Here is a 17,942-nt window from a genome sequence, read left to right as displayed (position 1 = left end):
ATCATGTAAAACTGTACATAAATGGAAACTTTTAGTGGAAAATTTAAGACTGCATGAAAGCAAAAAATATATAATTACCTACCATAAAAACAGCAAATTAGTGAGGTAAGAAACAAGTTCAAAGTTTTCTTAAAAGTTTAAAAAAGATGAGAACAAAATAATGAAAGAAAAATAAGAGTTATGGAGAATAAAGTTGCTAAGAGAAAAATCTTAAAAGTTTTCACCACACACACACAAAGTTGTAACTATGTGCGGTGATGGATGTGTTAACTAATTTATTGTGGTAATCATTTAACAATATACATGTATTTCAAATCATCAAGTTTACAAATTAAATTCATACAATGTTATATGTCAACTTTATCTCAATAAACCTACAAAAAATAACAACAAAAGACTACCTGTTAATCCATCGTTTAACTATATTGTAGTTTATTTTACTTTCTTCTTCTTTTCAGGAGATTTTACATTTTTTTTCAGACTCTCACTATTGCTAATAACTCTGTAATAACTAATCTTGTATATAAATCTCTGTATGTACCTCTGATTATTTTATTAAGGTAAATTCCTGCCTGAGTCAGAAAAACATTTTAATTAATTTAAAATTTAAAAATAAATTTAAAAATTGTTTTCCAGAAAGACTAACTTTTTATGTTTAATCTTCGTGAATAATTTTATGTGTGTGAGATGTATATACATATATATATATATATATATATGTGTGTATATATATATATATATATGTGTGTATCTAGTTGGGTGGGCTTGCTGGCTGAGTTCCATGTTTAAGTGGGGCTCTGGGTAGGCTCCCTGGTCAGGCAGGACTGCTGACTTTGTTCTGCAGTCAGGTGGGGCCACTGGCTGGACGCCGCAATCACCCCTGGTTGGACCGGGCTGCCTACTGTGTTCACTGGCAGGGTGGTACCATTGGTTGGACTCTGTGATTGGGCAGGGCTATGAACTGGGCCCCACAATCCCTCCCGATCAGGTGGGTTACCAGGCTGTGTTTCCTAACCAAATGGTGCTGCAGATGCAGGTGGGCCCACAGGCAGGACGCTGTGGTCGGACAGGACCTCAGGTTGTGCTGTGCAATCAGGTGAGGCTACAGGCTGTGTCCTGAAGTTGGACAGGGCCACAGACTGGGCTTAGAGATGCTATAGGCCACTGGCTGTGCTCCGCTGTTGGGCATTGTCTCTGGCCTGGCTCGCTGGTCAGAAGGTCCTCCAGCAGTATCTCGCTGTTGGGTATATACCACAGCCAGTAGAGCCCATTGACTGGGGATCAAATCTGGCAGAACTGCCAACTGAACAAACTGACCAGATGGGGCCACTGACTTGGCTCTGCAAATGGGTAGAGCCACTGGCTGGGATTTCTGCTCAGGCATGACTATAAGCAGGGATGTGTTCAGCCAAGATTTGAGTGCTGGTTGTTGTAAGCCCTGCCCCCCTGCTCTGTCTATATCTGATCCCCAGGGGGAGAACTCCACAGGTTTTTCCGGTGATCCTCTTGAGGCAAAACCAGAGTGAGCCTTCTGGGATGCATCTCTCAACACTGGAGAAGCTGGATGTTTACCTTGGGCCCTCTTTTCCAACTGGAGAAACTGTCGACCTTGGGTGGGGGGAGTGCACTGCACAGGTCTGGGGGAGGGACAGTGCAGTCAGAGTGTAGCCTCCACTGATCCTTTCAATGTGGCCCTTTTGGTCTCTGGTCCAGGGGCTGCTTCTGCCTCACTCCCAGGTTCTGGGATTTTCACAGTGGTGTCTGTGGATAGTTGCTTGTTGCTCATCTTGTGAGGAGAAGTGAAATCAGGAACAACCTATGTCACAATCTTGATGATGTCATCTTGAGACCTTAGGTAGTCATTTAAAATAATGTTTTTGAACTATATTTATGACATTTGAAAATGCCACCATATAATGTTAAATGGAAAAGATTTTTAAACTAAAAAAATTGACGCTGATATGCACTAAAATGTTAGCAGCACTTATCTCTGGATATTGAATTTGAGGTGTTTTTTATCTTCTTATACTAGTCACATGGTGTTTTTCGAATTTTCCATGAAATTTGGAAAGAACTTTTTTATAATCCAAATAATTTATATACATATAAAATTTGTATAAGCATAAAATGTCTTTTCAACACAGAGCAACTTCTGATTGTGTTTGTCATATTCAAAACTTCTCTCATAGAGCATCTTTAAAATATTAAATGCTTTTTTTTCCCCCATACCTATAGGTAGAACATATTGTATATTTGTAAATATTTTGTGCTCTTTTTATATATACTCGGTAAGCTCTAAGAATAAAATAGTGTTTGAGCTGCATGATTCATCTTAAAGGACAAAGAAAAATATCGTACAAGTTTAGGTACACTGAAGGGTACGTAGTGGACAAAGATTACATCATGCTATGAATCTGGTGAGTTGAACATGGGATAAATTACAGAATTTTCTTTCTGCACAAAGCAATTTTTCCCAAACCTAGCTTTTATTAATGTTCATACTGTTCTTATTTTCTGTTCATTTAATGGTAAATTACCAGGTTATCTGAAAGCAATAATAAACTAACTTCTCTTTTGATTCTTCTTAAGGCAATTTATTTTAAATTACAGTTGGAAAATAAATGGAAAAGAATGCCCCTCTGCCTCTCTGAAGTACTTTTTATGTTATTGCTTTCCCTCTTCTCATTCCCCCCATCAAAACAATGTCCCCGTCTTTCCATTAACCCTCATCACTTTAACAGCATCTCCTTTATTTCTATGAATGCAGTGGGCAGCAACTACAGTGAGACGTCAGTGAACAACAGAAACATTAAGCCTTTAACCCACTATGTTAGAAAAGTCACTTACTGTCAAAAATATGATACATGTCAAATTGGAAGGCAGCCCTCTCCAACTCTACAACCCCTTACCTGCTCAGGATCCTGCTTGAATTTAGAATCAGCTTCACAACTGAGATGTACCTGACTCTGATATATAACAAGCCAAACTCTCAAGAAGAGATTAAAGATATGAGAAGGCGTGTGTACACCACAATCAAACAACTATTTCACAAAGCTGTTGAGCAGACAGAATTGACTTTTTTAAAAAGAGGCCTGCGGACATCCAGGTAGGGCTTCTGTAGGTACCCACCTGTGCCAGGGATACTGCAGGATCAGGATGAAAGGTCAATGAAAGTAATTTTCCTAAGGATCCACTGATGTTAACCAATATATTAAGGAGAATATCCACTTGTCAGTCTGTGGCTAGAAACCTAGCAGCCTAGCACATGTCTACTGACCAGCTCTTCTCTCCAACAAGAATATCTACACTGGTAAACAACAGCTACAATGAGAACATTCGCGGTGAACATAACAGTCAGTGCAACGGGAAGCAGGTGGATTGGATGATCACTGGGGCACAAGAATCATCAGTCTGTGATGATCTCCACTATGAGAAACAGCCACAAAGTCAACTAGTGAATGATCTCTTTCTGTGGGATCTCAGCTAAAGGAAAATTTGAGTACTTCTTGCCCATTGGAGTTAATTTTGTTAATTGAGCTTTAATTTACAAACAATGAATTGTATTTAAGTGTACAGCTTGATAAGTTTTGATAACTTTATAAGCCCATATAAACTCCACTTTAATCAAGAGAACTATTCCACTATATATGAAATAAACAACAAGGACCTACTATATAGAACTATATTCAATATCTTATAATAACCTATAATGGAAAAGAATCTGACAAAGCATTTCTATATATACACACACACGCACACATATATAACTGAATCACTTTGCTGTACACCTGAAACATTGTAAATCAACTATACTTCAATATTTTTTTAAAAAAATATAACAATTCCATCATTGCTAGAAGTTTTCTCATACCCTTTCCAGTTTATTGTCCTTCCCACACAGAGGCAACCATTATTCTGATTTCTGTCACCACAGATTTGCTTTGCCAGGCCTTGAACTTCACATATATAGAATCATACTTATGTCTTCTTTGTGTCTGACTTCTTTTGATCAACTTAATGTTTTCAAGATTCATCCAGTGTGTTGCTTTTATCAGTAGTTTATTTCCTTTTACTGCTAAATAATATTCTATTTTATGGACATATATCACAATTTGTTTATCCATTTTCCTGTTGATGAATATTGGCTTTGGTGCCAATTTTTGGTTAGTATGAATAAAGCTTCTAAGAATATTCTTGTACAGGTCTTTTTGTAGACAAATGATTTTGTTCCTCTTGAGTAATTCTTAGGAACAGAATTGCTGGATCATAGTAGAAGTGTATATTTAACTTTATAAGCAACTGCCAGTTTTCCAAAATAGTTGTACAATTTTACATTCCTACCAGCCATGTATGAGAGTTTCAGTAGTCCCTTATCTTTGCCAATATTTGGCATTATCAGTCATTTTAATTTAAGCCATTCCAGTGGGTATATTATGGTATCTTACTGTGGTTATAATTTGCATTTCTGTGATGACTACTGACGTAGAGCCCATTTTAAGGGGAGTATTGGCCATTCCTATATCTTCTTTTAAGAAGTATCCAAGTCCTTTGCCCATTGTTTATTGGGTTGGTTTCTTTCTCACTACTGAGTTGTAGCAATTGTCAGACATATGTATTGTGGTGGTTTCTCCCAGTCTATGGCTTGCCTTTTTATTTTACTACCAATTTTTGTTTTAATAAGAATGACAATAATGTTTTAATTTTTATGAAGATCCTGTTTACTACTTTTTTATTTTATAGGTAGTGCTTTTTGTGTCCTATGTGTGTCCTTTTATTTTTTAATAAACTTATATCACAAGACTATTCCCAGTTTATTAAAATATGATTGTTAATAGCTACATAGTAGTTCAGCACAAAAAGTATTTTGTGGAAATATCAGTCATTTCAATTTTTCATCAATATAAATAATTATAAATATTTTTTCACAGATTTCTCTGCATGCATCTCTGATTATTTGCTTTAGACAAAATGCTATTATTGTAGATATTGGATCAAAGGGTACATATTTTGATACCTATTGCTAAATTGGGTTTACCAATTTGTACTCTTACCAGCAGTATAGAAGAGTGCTTACTCTCAAGTTTCAAATATATGAAAATAAACATTTTTAAATATATGAAAATCAACATATATTTGAAATATATTTTTATATTTCTTTTATGAATCAATTTTGCCTGTCTTTTGAACATTTGGTTCAGGGGGGAGATTCATTAACATTATTAACCTTTTGATTTTCCTATATTGTAATTTTTTAGATTCATCATTGATACTGACTTAAAGAGTTTTAAGTTTTTGTGTATACAGGGATATCAGAATTTTCCTTTATGTTTTCTGTATTAGAGTCTGTCTTTTAAAAGACATTTCCCAGAATGAAATCAGGTATACTTATGAATATGAGTGGGTCTCTTACTACCAATGGTCAATGATGTCACCAAAGTAATGTAAAAACAGATACATACATACATACATAAATACATTGATTCAACAGGAAACAACTCATATGCACTGAAACTCTTTCCAGTCACTTTACTGGATAGCTCCAATGAGACTCTCACCTGCAGTCCCTGACTTCCCAAATCAATGGGGGCCATATTAGGGTCTCACAGAGCTATCTCCCTGTACTCTGTGTTGGTCGCTTGGCTGCTCCCAGGCCTCTGTGACTGCCCTAGCTCTATTTCTCCCCCGGAAAACACCCCCACACTCTATGAGTAGTTTACTCAAGTCCTCTACTCATTCAGCTTGAAGTGAGCAAAAGTACAGCTTCAATAACCCTCTCTGTTATACACTGAATTGTGTCCCCCCCTAGAATTCATGATTTGAGGCCATAACCCCCAATTTGATGATATTTGGAGATAGAGCCTCTGGGAAGGTAGTTAAACTTAAATGAGGTCATAAAGGTGGGGCCTGAATCCAATAAGCTTGGTGAAGAGGAAGAAACGCCAGACAGCTCTCCATATTCACAGACAGGAAAGGCCATGTGAAAACACAGCAAGAAGGCAGTGATCTACAAGCCAGGAAGAGAGACGTCACCAAAAACCAAACCTGCCGGCACCTTTATCTTGGACCTTTAGCCTCCAGAACCGTGAGAAAATAAATTCCTGCTGTTTAAGCCACGCAGTCTGTGGTATATTGTTATGGTAGCACTAGAAGACGAATACACTCTCCAATACAATCTCCTCTCTGAGAGTACCCTTATTTCTTCTTATATACTCTTGATGTGGGTAATGGACTCAGAGTCACCAGATTTGTTCTGAATATCAATCATTTGAAGTTCTTCATAGATGATCCACAACCTTTCTTTAGAATACATCGTCCCTGAACACTCTTTGTACTCAGTTTCACAATTACAATTATGAAACTCATGAAAAAAATAGTACTTAGCCTCCTACTATACCTCAATTTGATTCTTGGACTAATCAAAATTCACCCCTGGTGCTGAGAAGGGCCACCCTTTTCAAAAGCCCTTGGCCACCAATACTGGATCAAAATGAGAGTCTGTTAGCAAGGTAGAAGGATGGGAATGATGTTGGGTAGGCAACCAGGAGTGCCCACCACAAGGAAGGTATTTACAGGTGGCTTTAAAAGAAAATTTTCCTCTAATCAAACTGAGCTAAAATACAGAACTCTGAAGCCAATTCTTAATCATATGTAATAGTCAAACTGTAAATAGCCTTAGTCATGTTTAGAATCAGCTGTTTGTGCACAGACATAGAAAGAAGTTTGATATTCTATGCATCTCTTCCTGTCTTTTGGACTTCTGCTTTTTTCCCTTTAAATTCTCTTAACACTCCACAGCGTAAGACGGAGAAGGAAAAGTAAAGGAAAATGGAAAGGGAGAAGCTTCTGACAAGTCTGTAGTACCTTTGAAACACCCATTCTTATCTATTAGAGATCATAAAAAGCAAGAAGCCACTGTCTAAGTAGCACAAGCAAGAGTAAAGCAACATCTTCTTATCAAAAGTCAGGAGTAGAAAAGAGAAGAGGAAGCCAGGAAGTCAAGCATGATGGGTATCCCCTTCTGCCCTTCTAGACATACTCTCCACCCTCCCTACCCTGCCTTTTTTCCCAGCAAGCTGACCTCTACAGACAGTAACACCTGGGCCCCTTGCGCTCTGGCTTCCACATTGGTTTGCTACTGGTTGGCACTGGTAGGAGATGGAGGGTGGGAGAAGGGAGAGGTAAGGGAATTTACCCCCCTGTATCCCTCCCTGGTGATGCTTGGCTGTGGCTACGTTCTTGTCCCCAAGGTGGCAACTCCTATCACATGGACTCCCTCCCCTGACTGCAACTCTCCCCACCTTTTCATAATTACCACCTCCTTTTGTCCGTTCAGGTGTAGGTGTAGCATGCTTCACCAAAGAATGCTTCACCATTCTTCGTCAGTTCCCTTAAGCCTACTGACACCATTGCAAATTGCCCCTTTGTTAAGCTGCTTTTTTACTTACCACTTTGAACTTGCCATCGGTTTGCTGCATGGACTCTGATACCTCAGATTACAAGTTCAGAAGAAGCATGTATCTAAGCCAAGGTAGATGAAAATCCTGAAATGCAAGGCAAAAAATAAATCAAGTTACCGGCAATCTGAGCGCCAAACTAAAAACCTGATTCTGATACAAGACTGCATTAAATAAGGAAACTCTTCTATGCTTATTCTAAGACAAACTGAAGCCAACAAACTGATGGGAGAGAAAGGTAGTAAATTGTGACAGAAACACCAGTAGAAGGGATTGGTCACAGGGTCAGAGACGGAGTACAGAAAAACTGACCTCCACTGATCTACAGACCACCTCTCACTCTTCTTTCTTCCAAGTCTTCCAGTCTCTATCCCCAGATTGTCCTCCATTGTATAATTTTATATCCATTCTTCTTAAGCCTTCAACTATCACTTCCAGACAGAATAATGCAAAAGTCTTTTTCTAACCTAAACTTTACTCTTCAGTTACAGCCCTAACTGCTTGGATATCCCCTGCCACTCAAAATTAACTCATCCCAAATTTATCATATCTTCATCCTCTCACAGTAACTGGCCATTCCTCTTGACCTTCCTTTATACTGGTGGCATCAACTGTCTCCCATTCCACCACTCTCGCGAGTTCAGGCATCTTTTTACTACCTTCTCTCACAAACCCCAGGTCTAAGTCTGTTGCCAAACAGAGAATCCAGATGGCGAATCACTGTATATATTCTCCTGTGGGTTTCAGTCTTCCTCTCCAGCCTCGTCTCTCACCTCTTCTCTCACCTCTTCTCTTCATTATCGTCATCTTATTCTTTTTTTTTTTTTTATTTATGGCTGTGTTGGGTCTTCGTTTCTGTGCGAGGGCTTTCTCCAGTTGCGGCAAGCATGGGCCACTCTTCATTGCGGGGCGCGGGCCTCTCACTATCGCGGCCTCTCTTGTTGCGGAGCACAGGCTCCAGATGCACAGGCTCAGCAGTTGTGGCTCACGGGCCTAGTTGCTCCACGGCACGTGGGATCTTCCCAGACCAGGGCTCGAACCCGTGTCCCCTGCATTGGCAGGCAGATTCTCAACGACTGCGCCACCAGGGAAGCCCCGTCATCCTATTCTTGTACTATAATGCATGCCTTGCCTCTACATTACTCTATAGAAAAACCTTTGCCAAATAATCCTATCTGACACATGGCAAGTGCACTTCCTTCAAAAACTCTTCCCTCTTTTCTTTCCCCAGCCAAATGTCCTCCTCTTCTGAATATTTGACTTACACAACTCTTATAGACTTGTTCTCTAGTATGTATTACAATCATGTATTATGCATTATAATCATGTACTACTATTATGTATTATACTATTTTGTATAATAACTATTTTATATCATAATAATGTATTATGTATTATACTCCTGATTATAAAATAAAGAAATATTTTCTATGCTAAATTTCAATTGCTTGAAAGTAGGAAAGGTCCTACTTGCTTTATCCTCCACAGCATCTGTCTTCAGTAAATAATGTCTGAACTGCATTGTGTTGCATTGAGTTTTCTGATATGCATATCAAATTTTCAGGGAAAATTATTTCTAAAATTAAACAAAGACCATCTAAAATCCAAAAGCCGTGCCGTGTATACCTTCTATATCTTGGCACAAATTTTCATTTTTTAAAACATTAGAAAATAATTAAAGAAAACTAGATTAATTTCACAAACAATATTTAACTTTGAAATGTTAACCCAGTCCCTGTAACAGTGACAAGTTTGTGTCTATAGTTCACCTTAAGGGATTTGGTAACAATACATTTTTCTCTACCAGACAAATTAAGTTATTCTAGACAAGCATGCAGTATTTTGTTAGCAAAATGTAGCCGCTTGTATCTGCATTGCAATTTTACTAATTGGCACATATATGATGTAGAGACTGAAAAACAAATGTTGTTTTGCAAGGAGGTTTTCTGTTTTCACAAAAACACCCACTCTTGCTGAGAATGAATCATTTGGACCTAAAAGTTTCCCCCAGAAAACTGTGAAAAAATCCTTTAGTTTGATCAATCTTCCTCCATGTTTTTCTGATTATTTCGGACAGCTGCATGAAAATATGTTCTTTGATTTAGCTATTCATTTTCTTAATAACCATAACTGAGTATTAGCATTATAATTTCTTGAATAATGTTCATTAGATTCTCCTCTAATGACATCAACGCCTGTTTTGTATTTTTCCTGAAGCTCTCACTCCCCAAGGACCATTCTCCATTGTGATATTGTTTGTAACCATATGCAGTGGACCTCTTGTTTGTTTGCTTTTCAGTTTTGCTTTGTTCACCTATCTTCTTCATAGCCCATTCTTTTGTTTTCTTTTGGGGAAATTCCCTTGCCCACACCCTCAGTCCTTGTGGTCTGGGTTCGTGGAGGTGACTCTACCCTAAGCACCAAAAAATGGGCTCGTTCCAGCCTGTGAAGTCAGATCATTTTACCGCCTGACTACAGTGTTCAGTTCACAAAGGAATAATGAATCAAGTTGAATTCACAAGAATCAGGGCAGAGACTTGTGGGAATCCTTAGAAAAGGTACTCTCTTTCCATTTGGGTTACTAAACAGGAAGGATATAGTTTAGACATTTCTTGGTGGCAGGGCTGGGGGGGACCTGAAGAGGAAACCAATACAGGAAAGCAGAACAAGAGGTGGAGAAAGATTTCTGATATAACTACTTGTGCACTTGGATTCACGACTTCTCTGGATTTTAAATTATGTAAGCCAGTTTTTTTTTTTAATTAAGCCAGTTTGTAAGTTAATAAATTCCCTCTTTTTTATATTTAAATTACTTGGAACTGATTTTCTCTCCCTTGCAAATGAAAAGATTCATACCTAGTACACCAAGGAGCACCAAATGCTCTTCGACCGCCTTCCTCTCTAACCAAAGACCAGTGTCAGCCTGGCCTCCTCCTCTGCTCTGCAGCTGTCATTATCATGCCTCTTTCCAGGGCCTGATATATAACCTTCATCTGCAAAGTCCAGAAACACCTTTGGGCTTTATTCTAATTGTCCTCAACTTCTCTCTATCTACCAGTGCACTGTGCAATGCCATTTTTCAAATGTTGATTCATCTCTGAACAAGTTTTAAGTCCATCTGCTTCTTTCATATTTCCCAAAATATGCTTTAAATTTTTAAATTATTTTAAATAGTCAGAGACACAATAAAACATATAGAAATAATTCACAGCAAACATATAAATTAATAAGGTCACTGATGGGGGCTTTGAGATCCATATTCTGCAAATTGGTGATTCTAAAATAGGCAGAGCAAGTAGCTAGTATAGGTTGAGGAGCATTTAGAAGGCCCCCACTTGACCTCTTAACTGTACCACCTCATTTCTATCCTAGCGCCTGTGAAACCACCATTAATAATTTTACCATTTGATATATATATATCTACATATATCTAGATATAGATATAGATATACACAATGGAATATCACTCATCCATAAAAAAGAATGAAATAATACCATTTGCAGCAACATGGATGGACCTAGAGATTATCATACTAAGCAAAGTAAGTCAGAGAAAGACAAATACCATATGATATCACTTATATATGGAATCTAAAAAATGATACAAATGAACTTATTTACAAGCAGAAACAAACTCACAGACACAGAAAACAAACTTATGGTTACCAAAGGGGAAAGGAGGAGGGGGAGGGATAAATTAGGAGTTTGGGATTAACATATACACGATACTATATATAACATAGATAAACAACAAGGTTCTACTGTATAGCACAGGGAACTATATTCAATATCTTGTAATAAACAATAATGAAAAAATATGAAAAAGAATATATATATATATATATATATGTATAACTGAATCACTTGGCTGTACACCAGAAACTAATACAACATTGTAAATCAATATACTTCAATTTTTACAAATTAAAATAAAGTAATAATAATCTTGCCATCTGATTTTTAAAAAGTGAGCTGGACAGTAAACACATTGCCCAAGTTTTGCACACTAAAATTCCAAATTTATGGCATGACATCCATGACAGTGTATGACAGTGTAAGAAAATCCTAGAAAATCCACTCCTCATGGGCTCCGAAAGACACCGCCAGTTTCATGTTGCACGTGAATAAAATTTTCATTAGGTCAGACTGATACACCTACAGAAGATCCTGATTTTCTACAAAAGATTATAAAATACTGGAATAGGAGTTGAAATAAACTGCTCTGCCATGCTCAAAAAAAAATTGACATGTGTAAATTTTCCAAGCTTCATTTTCTTCATCAAGCCTGTTGACAAGGGACATTATATTATTTGACTTGTATCTCACTATTCAGAAAGGATGATCGAAGCAGCTTTAATAACAGATCAGTTTCATTAATAAAACCTCTGCTCTACTCCAATTTACATGAGCTTCATTATGAAAAGTAACTGGCCACACTGAATTTACTGTAGGAGTCAGCTAATGCTGAATATAAAAGCACAGAGAGATTTAAGAGGAAGACCTGATTCAAGGTCATACATGTTGTAAAGAAAGCTGAGTGATCCTTAGAGGGGGAAAAAAAAGTCGGGTCTACTTAAAAAGCACTCAACCTGAAATTAAGCTTTAAATTTTGAATAAATAAATGTCTTGCTGGACAGAAAAATCTAGTGCCCCAAACCCAATGGACACAAGAAAATGGTTTTGTGACCTTGTCACTGTCAGACATCAATGTCATAATAATTGAAACCTGGTTACTGGCTGATTTTGTCATCCCTCCTCTTGAACATCTTATTCCAATAACTCAGCTAACATAACTATCAGAGCTGGGGAGTGATGACAAGGGCCCCCATCACAAATCTGTGATACACAGTTAAATTTAAAAGGTTCTTATTTCACATGCAATACTGAACAGACTTTTTAAGTGAATAAGGTCACTGGAGCTCTCAATTCCAATACAATGTTTCTGACAGCTAGTTCAAAATGCATGTGGGTGAGGGGCTTGGGCTATATATTTTGAAAGAGCAAATTATAAGGTTATAAGATAATACTAGTACTTCTTCTTCCCCAATCGCATTATGGAAAAGTGATAGTGAACAACCTTTAGAATTCCCTCTAGTTGAGAGTATACAAATCAGAAAAGTGAATGTATTCCCTTGCTTGTATTTAGTAGTAAGGCTCAATGATGTATGTTTTGCCCTCATCGTGGAGACTGGAAATTATATATACAACATAAAAAATACCTGAAATGTGTAAATTTTTAATATATTATATATTTAATATATAATATGTGTAATACCTGAAATATGCAAAAATTTAATATATTATATATATATATTAGGACAGATTCTGAAGGTATTAAGAAGGTTTAGGAATTCAGAGGGTTCCACAGGTACATATGTGTCTGTTTTACACAGATTATTCAAATCTGACCAAAAATAACACTTTGTAGAAGGCTCTCTCCTCCAACAATCGAAATTCTATCCAATCCTGAATCCCTGTTCAAGGTCTACCTTCTCTGTGATCTTCCCTAATAAATCCAGCCCACATCCTCCCTTCTCTCTCAAATGTGATTTCTACTTCACCACCACCGTCACACATTTATTGAGTACTTACTGAAATGCAGGACCTTATTCCTGAAGTCACCAGGCTGTTCCTAAGCTTGAAACAGTTTAAAGTTAGCAGTGAAGACAGATGCAGACACACAAAAAAGTATAAACAATCGCCCACAGTAGTTGTAGATCACGAGGTAAGTGAACACAGGAATGTGGAGGAGGATGGGGTCATAAAGGCTGCGTTAGTCAGAGGGAGGAAGGGTTTATGGAGGAGGTAGACTTCAAGTTTGTCCTGGAAGAAGGGCCCCCTCTCATACAGCCAGAATGGAAGAGAAAGGCCTGGCAGCGTGAACAAGATGTAGAGGTCGAGACAGACCAACATAGGACCGATGGGAAGGTTTGGGGAACTCACACGTTCTCTTCATCTGTGGATTTATCCATCACTAAAAGTGATCTCACCTGTGCTTGAGGGAAAACTCGCTAACCAAAGAGTGAAAGAAATGCAACAGCACGTATTTCTAAAATAATTTAGTTTAGGTAGCACTTAGCAAGACAGCAAAAGGATGCCAAACTACCACTGGGGGCCACACTGACTAGGGTCCATTTTTACTGGTTGTCTAAATTTGGGCCACAAGCTCAATAACTGAGAACGAGTCCAGTTCACTCTCACATTTGAGGTAGGAGGCTTTCACTTATGAACCATAATGTAAATAGTAAAAAAGGGACTTTCCTTAAAAGTCACAATTGAATTTGAAATCCCTGGTGTGGGGCTGGAAAGCAACATAAAAAAATTAATAGGACTTACTCCCAAGTGCTTACTCCCTACTGCCCTTTAACCTCTATGGAAAACATACAGAGGTTCAGAGATTTATGCTTTGCTAAGAGCTATTCCGCAGAAACCCAAGTTTCCCTCCCAACAGCCCAGTGAGTCTCAATCTTGGTGGCATATTAAAGGCACCTGGAGAGCTGTTAAAACCCACTAAACACAGTATCTACCTGGTCCACTAACTCAGAATTTTCAAGGGTGGAGCCCAGACAGGCTATCTTCCCGTGCAGCAGAGTTAAGAACGACTGACATCTCCCTTCTTACAACCACCAATGGCCTTCCCAGTTTAGGAAGGGCTCAACCATCCGCCCATTTACCATCATTCTGTGAAAACAGGGGGACACAGCACAGCATATATAAACTTTTAAAATTAAATAAACTTTTGTCTTAACTATCAATACTGGGCATAGTTGACTAAGCAATTAGTAAAAGAATCAGAAAAAAATCAAGCAATGTAGGCACAGGTTTTAAGGAAAGTGGTGAAAGAAAACAAGAGAGACAAGAAAAATAAGAGTAATGAAACATTTTTAGAAATAAAATGTCCTGAAATGTACACGTGTAGCCAATATTAACTCAGTTAATATTTAGGATGACATAGGTATTAACCACTATGACAACAGTAATACCTACCAGTTTTTAATTCTTGCTAGAGATCACTCAGAGTATTAAGTATTTTGTATATTAAACTCAATCTTACAACAGTTCTGTGACAGAGAATACCCTATTTTATAGATGAAGAAATAAGGATCATAATAATTAAGTGATTTTGCCTGATGTAACCTAGCTAGTGCCTGAACCAGGTTTCACACAGATTTACTGATTCCTAAAGTGTCACAAAAGCAATTTGATTCAGTTATCATACACCAGTAGCATCCAAGGACTCAGCTTACAGCCCTGAGCTGTAGCTGGGAGGGGAGGTGGGGAGATGGGGTGGATATGAATTGCTATAAATGACTTTTGAGTCTAGTTAGTCCTAACTTAGGGCAGAAATCACTTAATTTGCAATTTGTTGATCCGGGGTTAATTTCTGACTTATTGGGTGGGCTGTTTAAATGTCATTCCTGTTTGAACGTCATTCTGACTTATTGGGTGGGCTGTTTCAAACTTCTCTTCCTATAGGCAGCTTTCACTCATGGCCCCAGTTTGCCAAGAATTCCCAATATTTTTGGAGCAAGAAAGACTGTAACTTGTTTTTGGAGCCAATTCTTTTCGTGGTACTAGTCTTTAAAACATTGTTCTTTTTCAAAATAGGTGGATACTGGTAACGAGCCAGACTTAAGGTAAAGGATAACACTTTAAAGTTTCATGTAATCACTTCAATAAGTTCTTGAAAGTGTTTTTAGTTTAACAAAGCTCTGTATATGAGTGAGTGCATTCTGTTTATAGAATGGAGAATTAAGGAGCACTCTCCAGCCTAACTCATCCACAAAGGGCCAAAGCAGAGAATAAAAACAACTCCCTATGCATAACACGAGGCCCCCATCCTGAAAGTACTCTGCTATCTAATTTAAAGCCTGCCTCACTCTAGTTACCAAGAGGAAACATGCCACAATTCCAGCTAAAGATTAGAATGTGTTTCCCAGAGACCGAAAGAAAACCCGCTCCCACACTGAAGATAGACCCTTGAAAACCCTAATTTACTTTCCTTATTTGTTGCTTGACATGTCATCCTGCTTCTCATAATTTATCCCAGCTGTTTCTACGGAAAGTATAGTATTTGCTCAAAAAGGACAAAGAAATGGTAAATTAGCAAACACTGATCACCAAGTCAAAGGAATGGATATTTCTTTTACTAGGGGAAGACACAAAAAAGATTATTAGGTATTTGTAGTTATAAATAACAGATGAAGCTTTCCCTTTTATGCATAAAAACCTGGCAATGTCATGATTATATACTAAAAATGTATTACACATCTAAGTATTAAAATGTGAAGGATATAATCTCAGGATATGTTGTTTTCTGAATATGCTAATCTTAATTGCCATGAAATTTGCATTTCATATCATTTGAAGTCTGAATATGAGCATACTTGATATGAATCCAATATCACTCACAATTTTTCTTTATTTTGTTACTCTTGTCCTTGATTTAAAAACAACACAGAAATCTTTAATGCTGAAATCATAATTCTAAAATTAAAATCATTAATTACCATTCTATCAGCTTGCTAATCTTTCAGGTTTAAGAATAGAATAGATTAGCAACATTTTAGCAATATAGGGTTAAAATACAATTAAGGTTGAACTTTGTATTTTTTCCACTTAAATGTCCACTTTCTTTACATGCTTATAGGTTAACTCATTTCTACCTCTTTATTTTTTTTAATTTCTACCTCTTTTTAAAGTAAAAAAAGAGAGATGAGAGAGAGAACGAGAAAGAAAAACTGACAGTGCTTTCAGCATTACTGATGCAATGAAAATAACAGAAATAGTGAGAGAAAAATAAAACAATTTCATGTACATGTTTCAGGCTAATTTCTTTTCCAAGAAAAACATTAAAAAAAAAAAAAAAGAATAAGCCACAGATTGCCCACTCAGTGTATCTTCTCTATTAAAATAACTGCAAAAAAAAAGGAAGAGAGGGCTAATGGATCAAGACAAAATAAAGTTGTCCCTAGTCACATTACAGTCTGCCAAAACATTTTTAAAAGTCCATTCTTCATTCTTCTCTCTCCCCATTTACCTTGGTTCTTGAAATCACTGATAGAGCAGGATCATCGAGAAAATAACAGTGCCTGAAACTGTGATAGTATCCACATAAACAAATGAACTCTTTATAGGATTGATGGATACATCAGACCAAAAATGTCAAATTAGTTCAAATTTTAAATTATTTTACTTAATTTCTTTGGATATTGACCTCTAAAACTTGTTTGTTTGTATAGACACAACCTGTATCGTTGCTGAGTTAGAAACCAGTAGCTGACAGCATATCATAACCACAGCAGCCCAGTTCAACTCACCAACTTAAAAAGGGAGCAAACTCCACCATCTCCTAGTCTAAGAATCAGCCTCGAAGCTCTACCAACTGGTAGAGAAGGCAAAACAACAAGGAAATAGATTTGCAACAGCCTAAGACATCCTCAAAAAGGCACACTTAGTTTTATAAATTTATATAAAACCAAAGCCCCTCCCTTCCTTGTTCCCTTCTTTGACTTTATCCTTGTTCTCTGGGACTACCTCCCTTAGGGTGTAACCGAGAGGACCCTATGGGGCTCTCCCAGAACAGGACTCTTCACCATGTCTTCCACCTGCCTTTTGTCTGTACAAAAACTTTAGTCAAAGAATAAATTTAATCAGAGAAGTGAGAAAATGCAGAAAGAAAGGAAAACAGTCAAGAAAGACAAAAAAAATTAATAGTTTAGCCATTAAAGTCAAGGACCTTTAATTCCTCCCTAAGGGCTCTAGATAATATTCTGAGCCAGGTCCTTTGAGCTGTTTTGCAGATACTGAAACCCCCACCAGGTGGAAGAAGTTAACTGTATGTTGCCCACAAGCACGTAGACCACAGACTGGTTGGAACCAGAATGTTCATGATGTTGACTCCCAATTATCTCACCGACAACGAGTCAGAATAATGTCCACAAGCTGACCCCCTTCCTCACCCTGTCTTTAAAAACCTTTCCTTGAAAGCCTTCAGGGAGCTCAGGTCTTTCAAGCACTAGCTGCCTGGACTCCTTGCTTGGCGCCCTGCATTAAATGCAGCACTTTCCTTCACCACAGCCCTGTGTCAGTAGATTGGCTTTACTGTGCACAGGCAAGTGGACCCAGGTTTGATTCAGTAACAAGGGTAGTGATGCCAGCCCCTTATTTCCATGAGCAAATTTGCTTTACACATCCACCTTTTGTACTATCATGCCCCTGTCAATGGAAGTAGTTTGGTAACTACTACATGGTAGTACTACATGGTAACATGTTTGCTGACTGACTTGTCCTTCCAGATCAGTAACCCTAGGCTAACTGGTTTTCTCCCAATAACATGAAAACAAATTATGCTTCCAGTATAATTGTGGAAAGAATTGATGGTACTTCCTGATATATCTTACAGACACCACCTGCTGTCAAATAAATCTTTCTGACTTATCACTATGCTTGTATTTTTGGGTATGTTTCCTAGGATGAGTCTATTTT

The 17,942-nt window shown here is 37.6% G+C and overlaps 1 protein-coding gene and 1 long non-coding RNA gene across 6 annotated transcripts in view; one reads left to right on the top strand and one right to left on the bottom strand.

Annotated features, from left to right (window-relative positions):
- The window catches only part of LOC309622617, a 620,423-nt gene that overhangs the window by 321,935 nt on the left and 280,546 nt on the right, over positions 1 to 17,942 (top strand). The gene's annotated exons all lie outside the window — the stretch shown is intronic.
- LOC309622496 (uncharacterized protein) overlaps positions 1 to 17,942 on the bottom strand; it is a 188,679-nt gene that overhangs the window by 129,088 nt on the left and 41,649 nt on the right. For 4 of the 5 annotated variants that reach the window (XR_014240912.1, XR_014240913.1, XR_014240914.1 and 1 more), the window contains one exon: positions 4,819 to 7,541. Coding sequence is in view for 1 of the 5 variants with exons in the window: in XM_082378576.1 (XP_082234702.1) it covers positions 7,502 to 7,541 (40 nt within the window). In the remaining 4 variants the exon portion in view is untranslated. Of the gene's footprint in view, positions 1 to 4,818; positions 7,542 to 17,942 lie in introns of those variants that run through there. The other variant, XR_014240911.1, reaches the window with a different exon arrangement.

This window comes from Balaenoptera borealis (genome assembly GCF_965194805.1).
Source record: "Balaenoptera borealis genome assembly, chromosome: 2".
Lineage (NCBI taxonomy): Eukaryota > Metazoa > Chordata > Mammalia > Artiodactyla > Balaenopteridae > Balaenoptera > Balaenoptera borealis.
The sequence above is the reverse complement of the archived record's forward strand: the minus strand, read 5'-3'. Positions and strand labels throughout refer to the sequence as shown.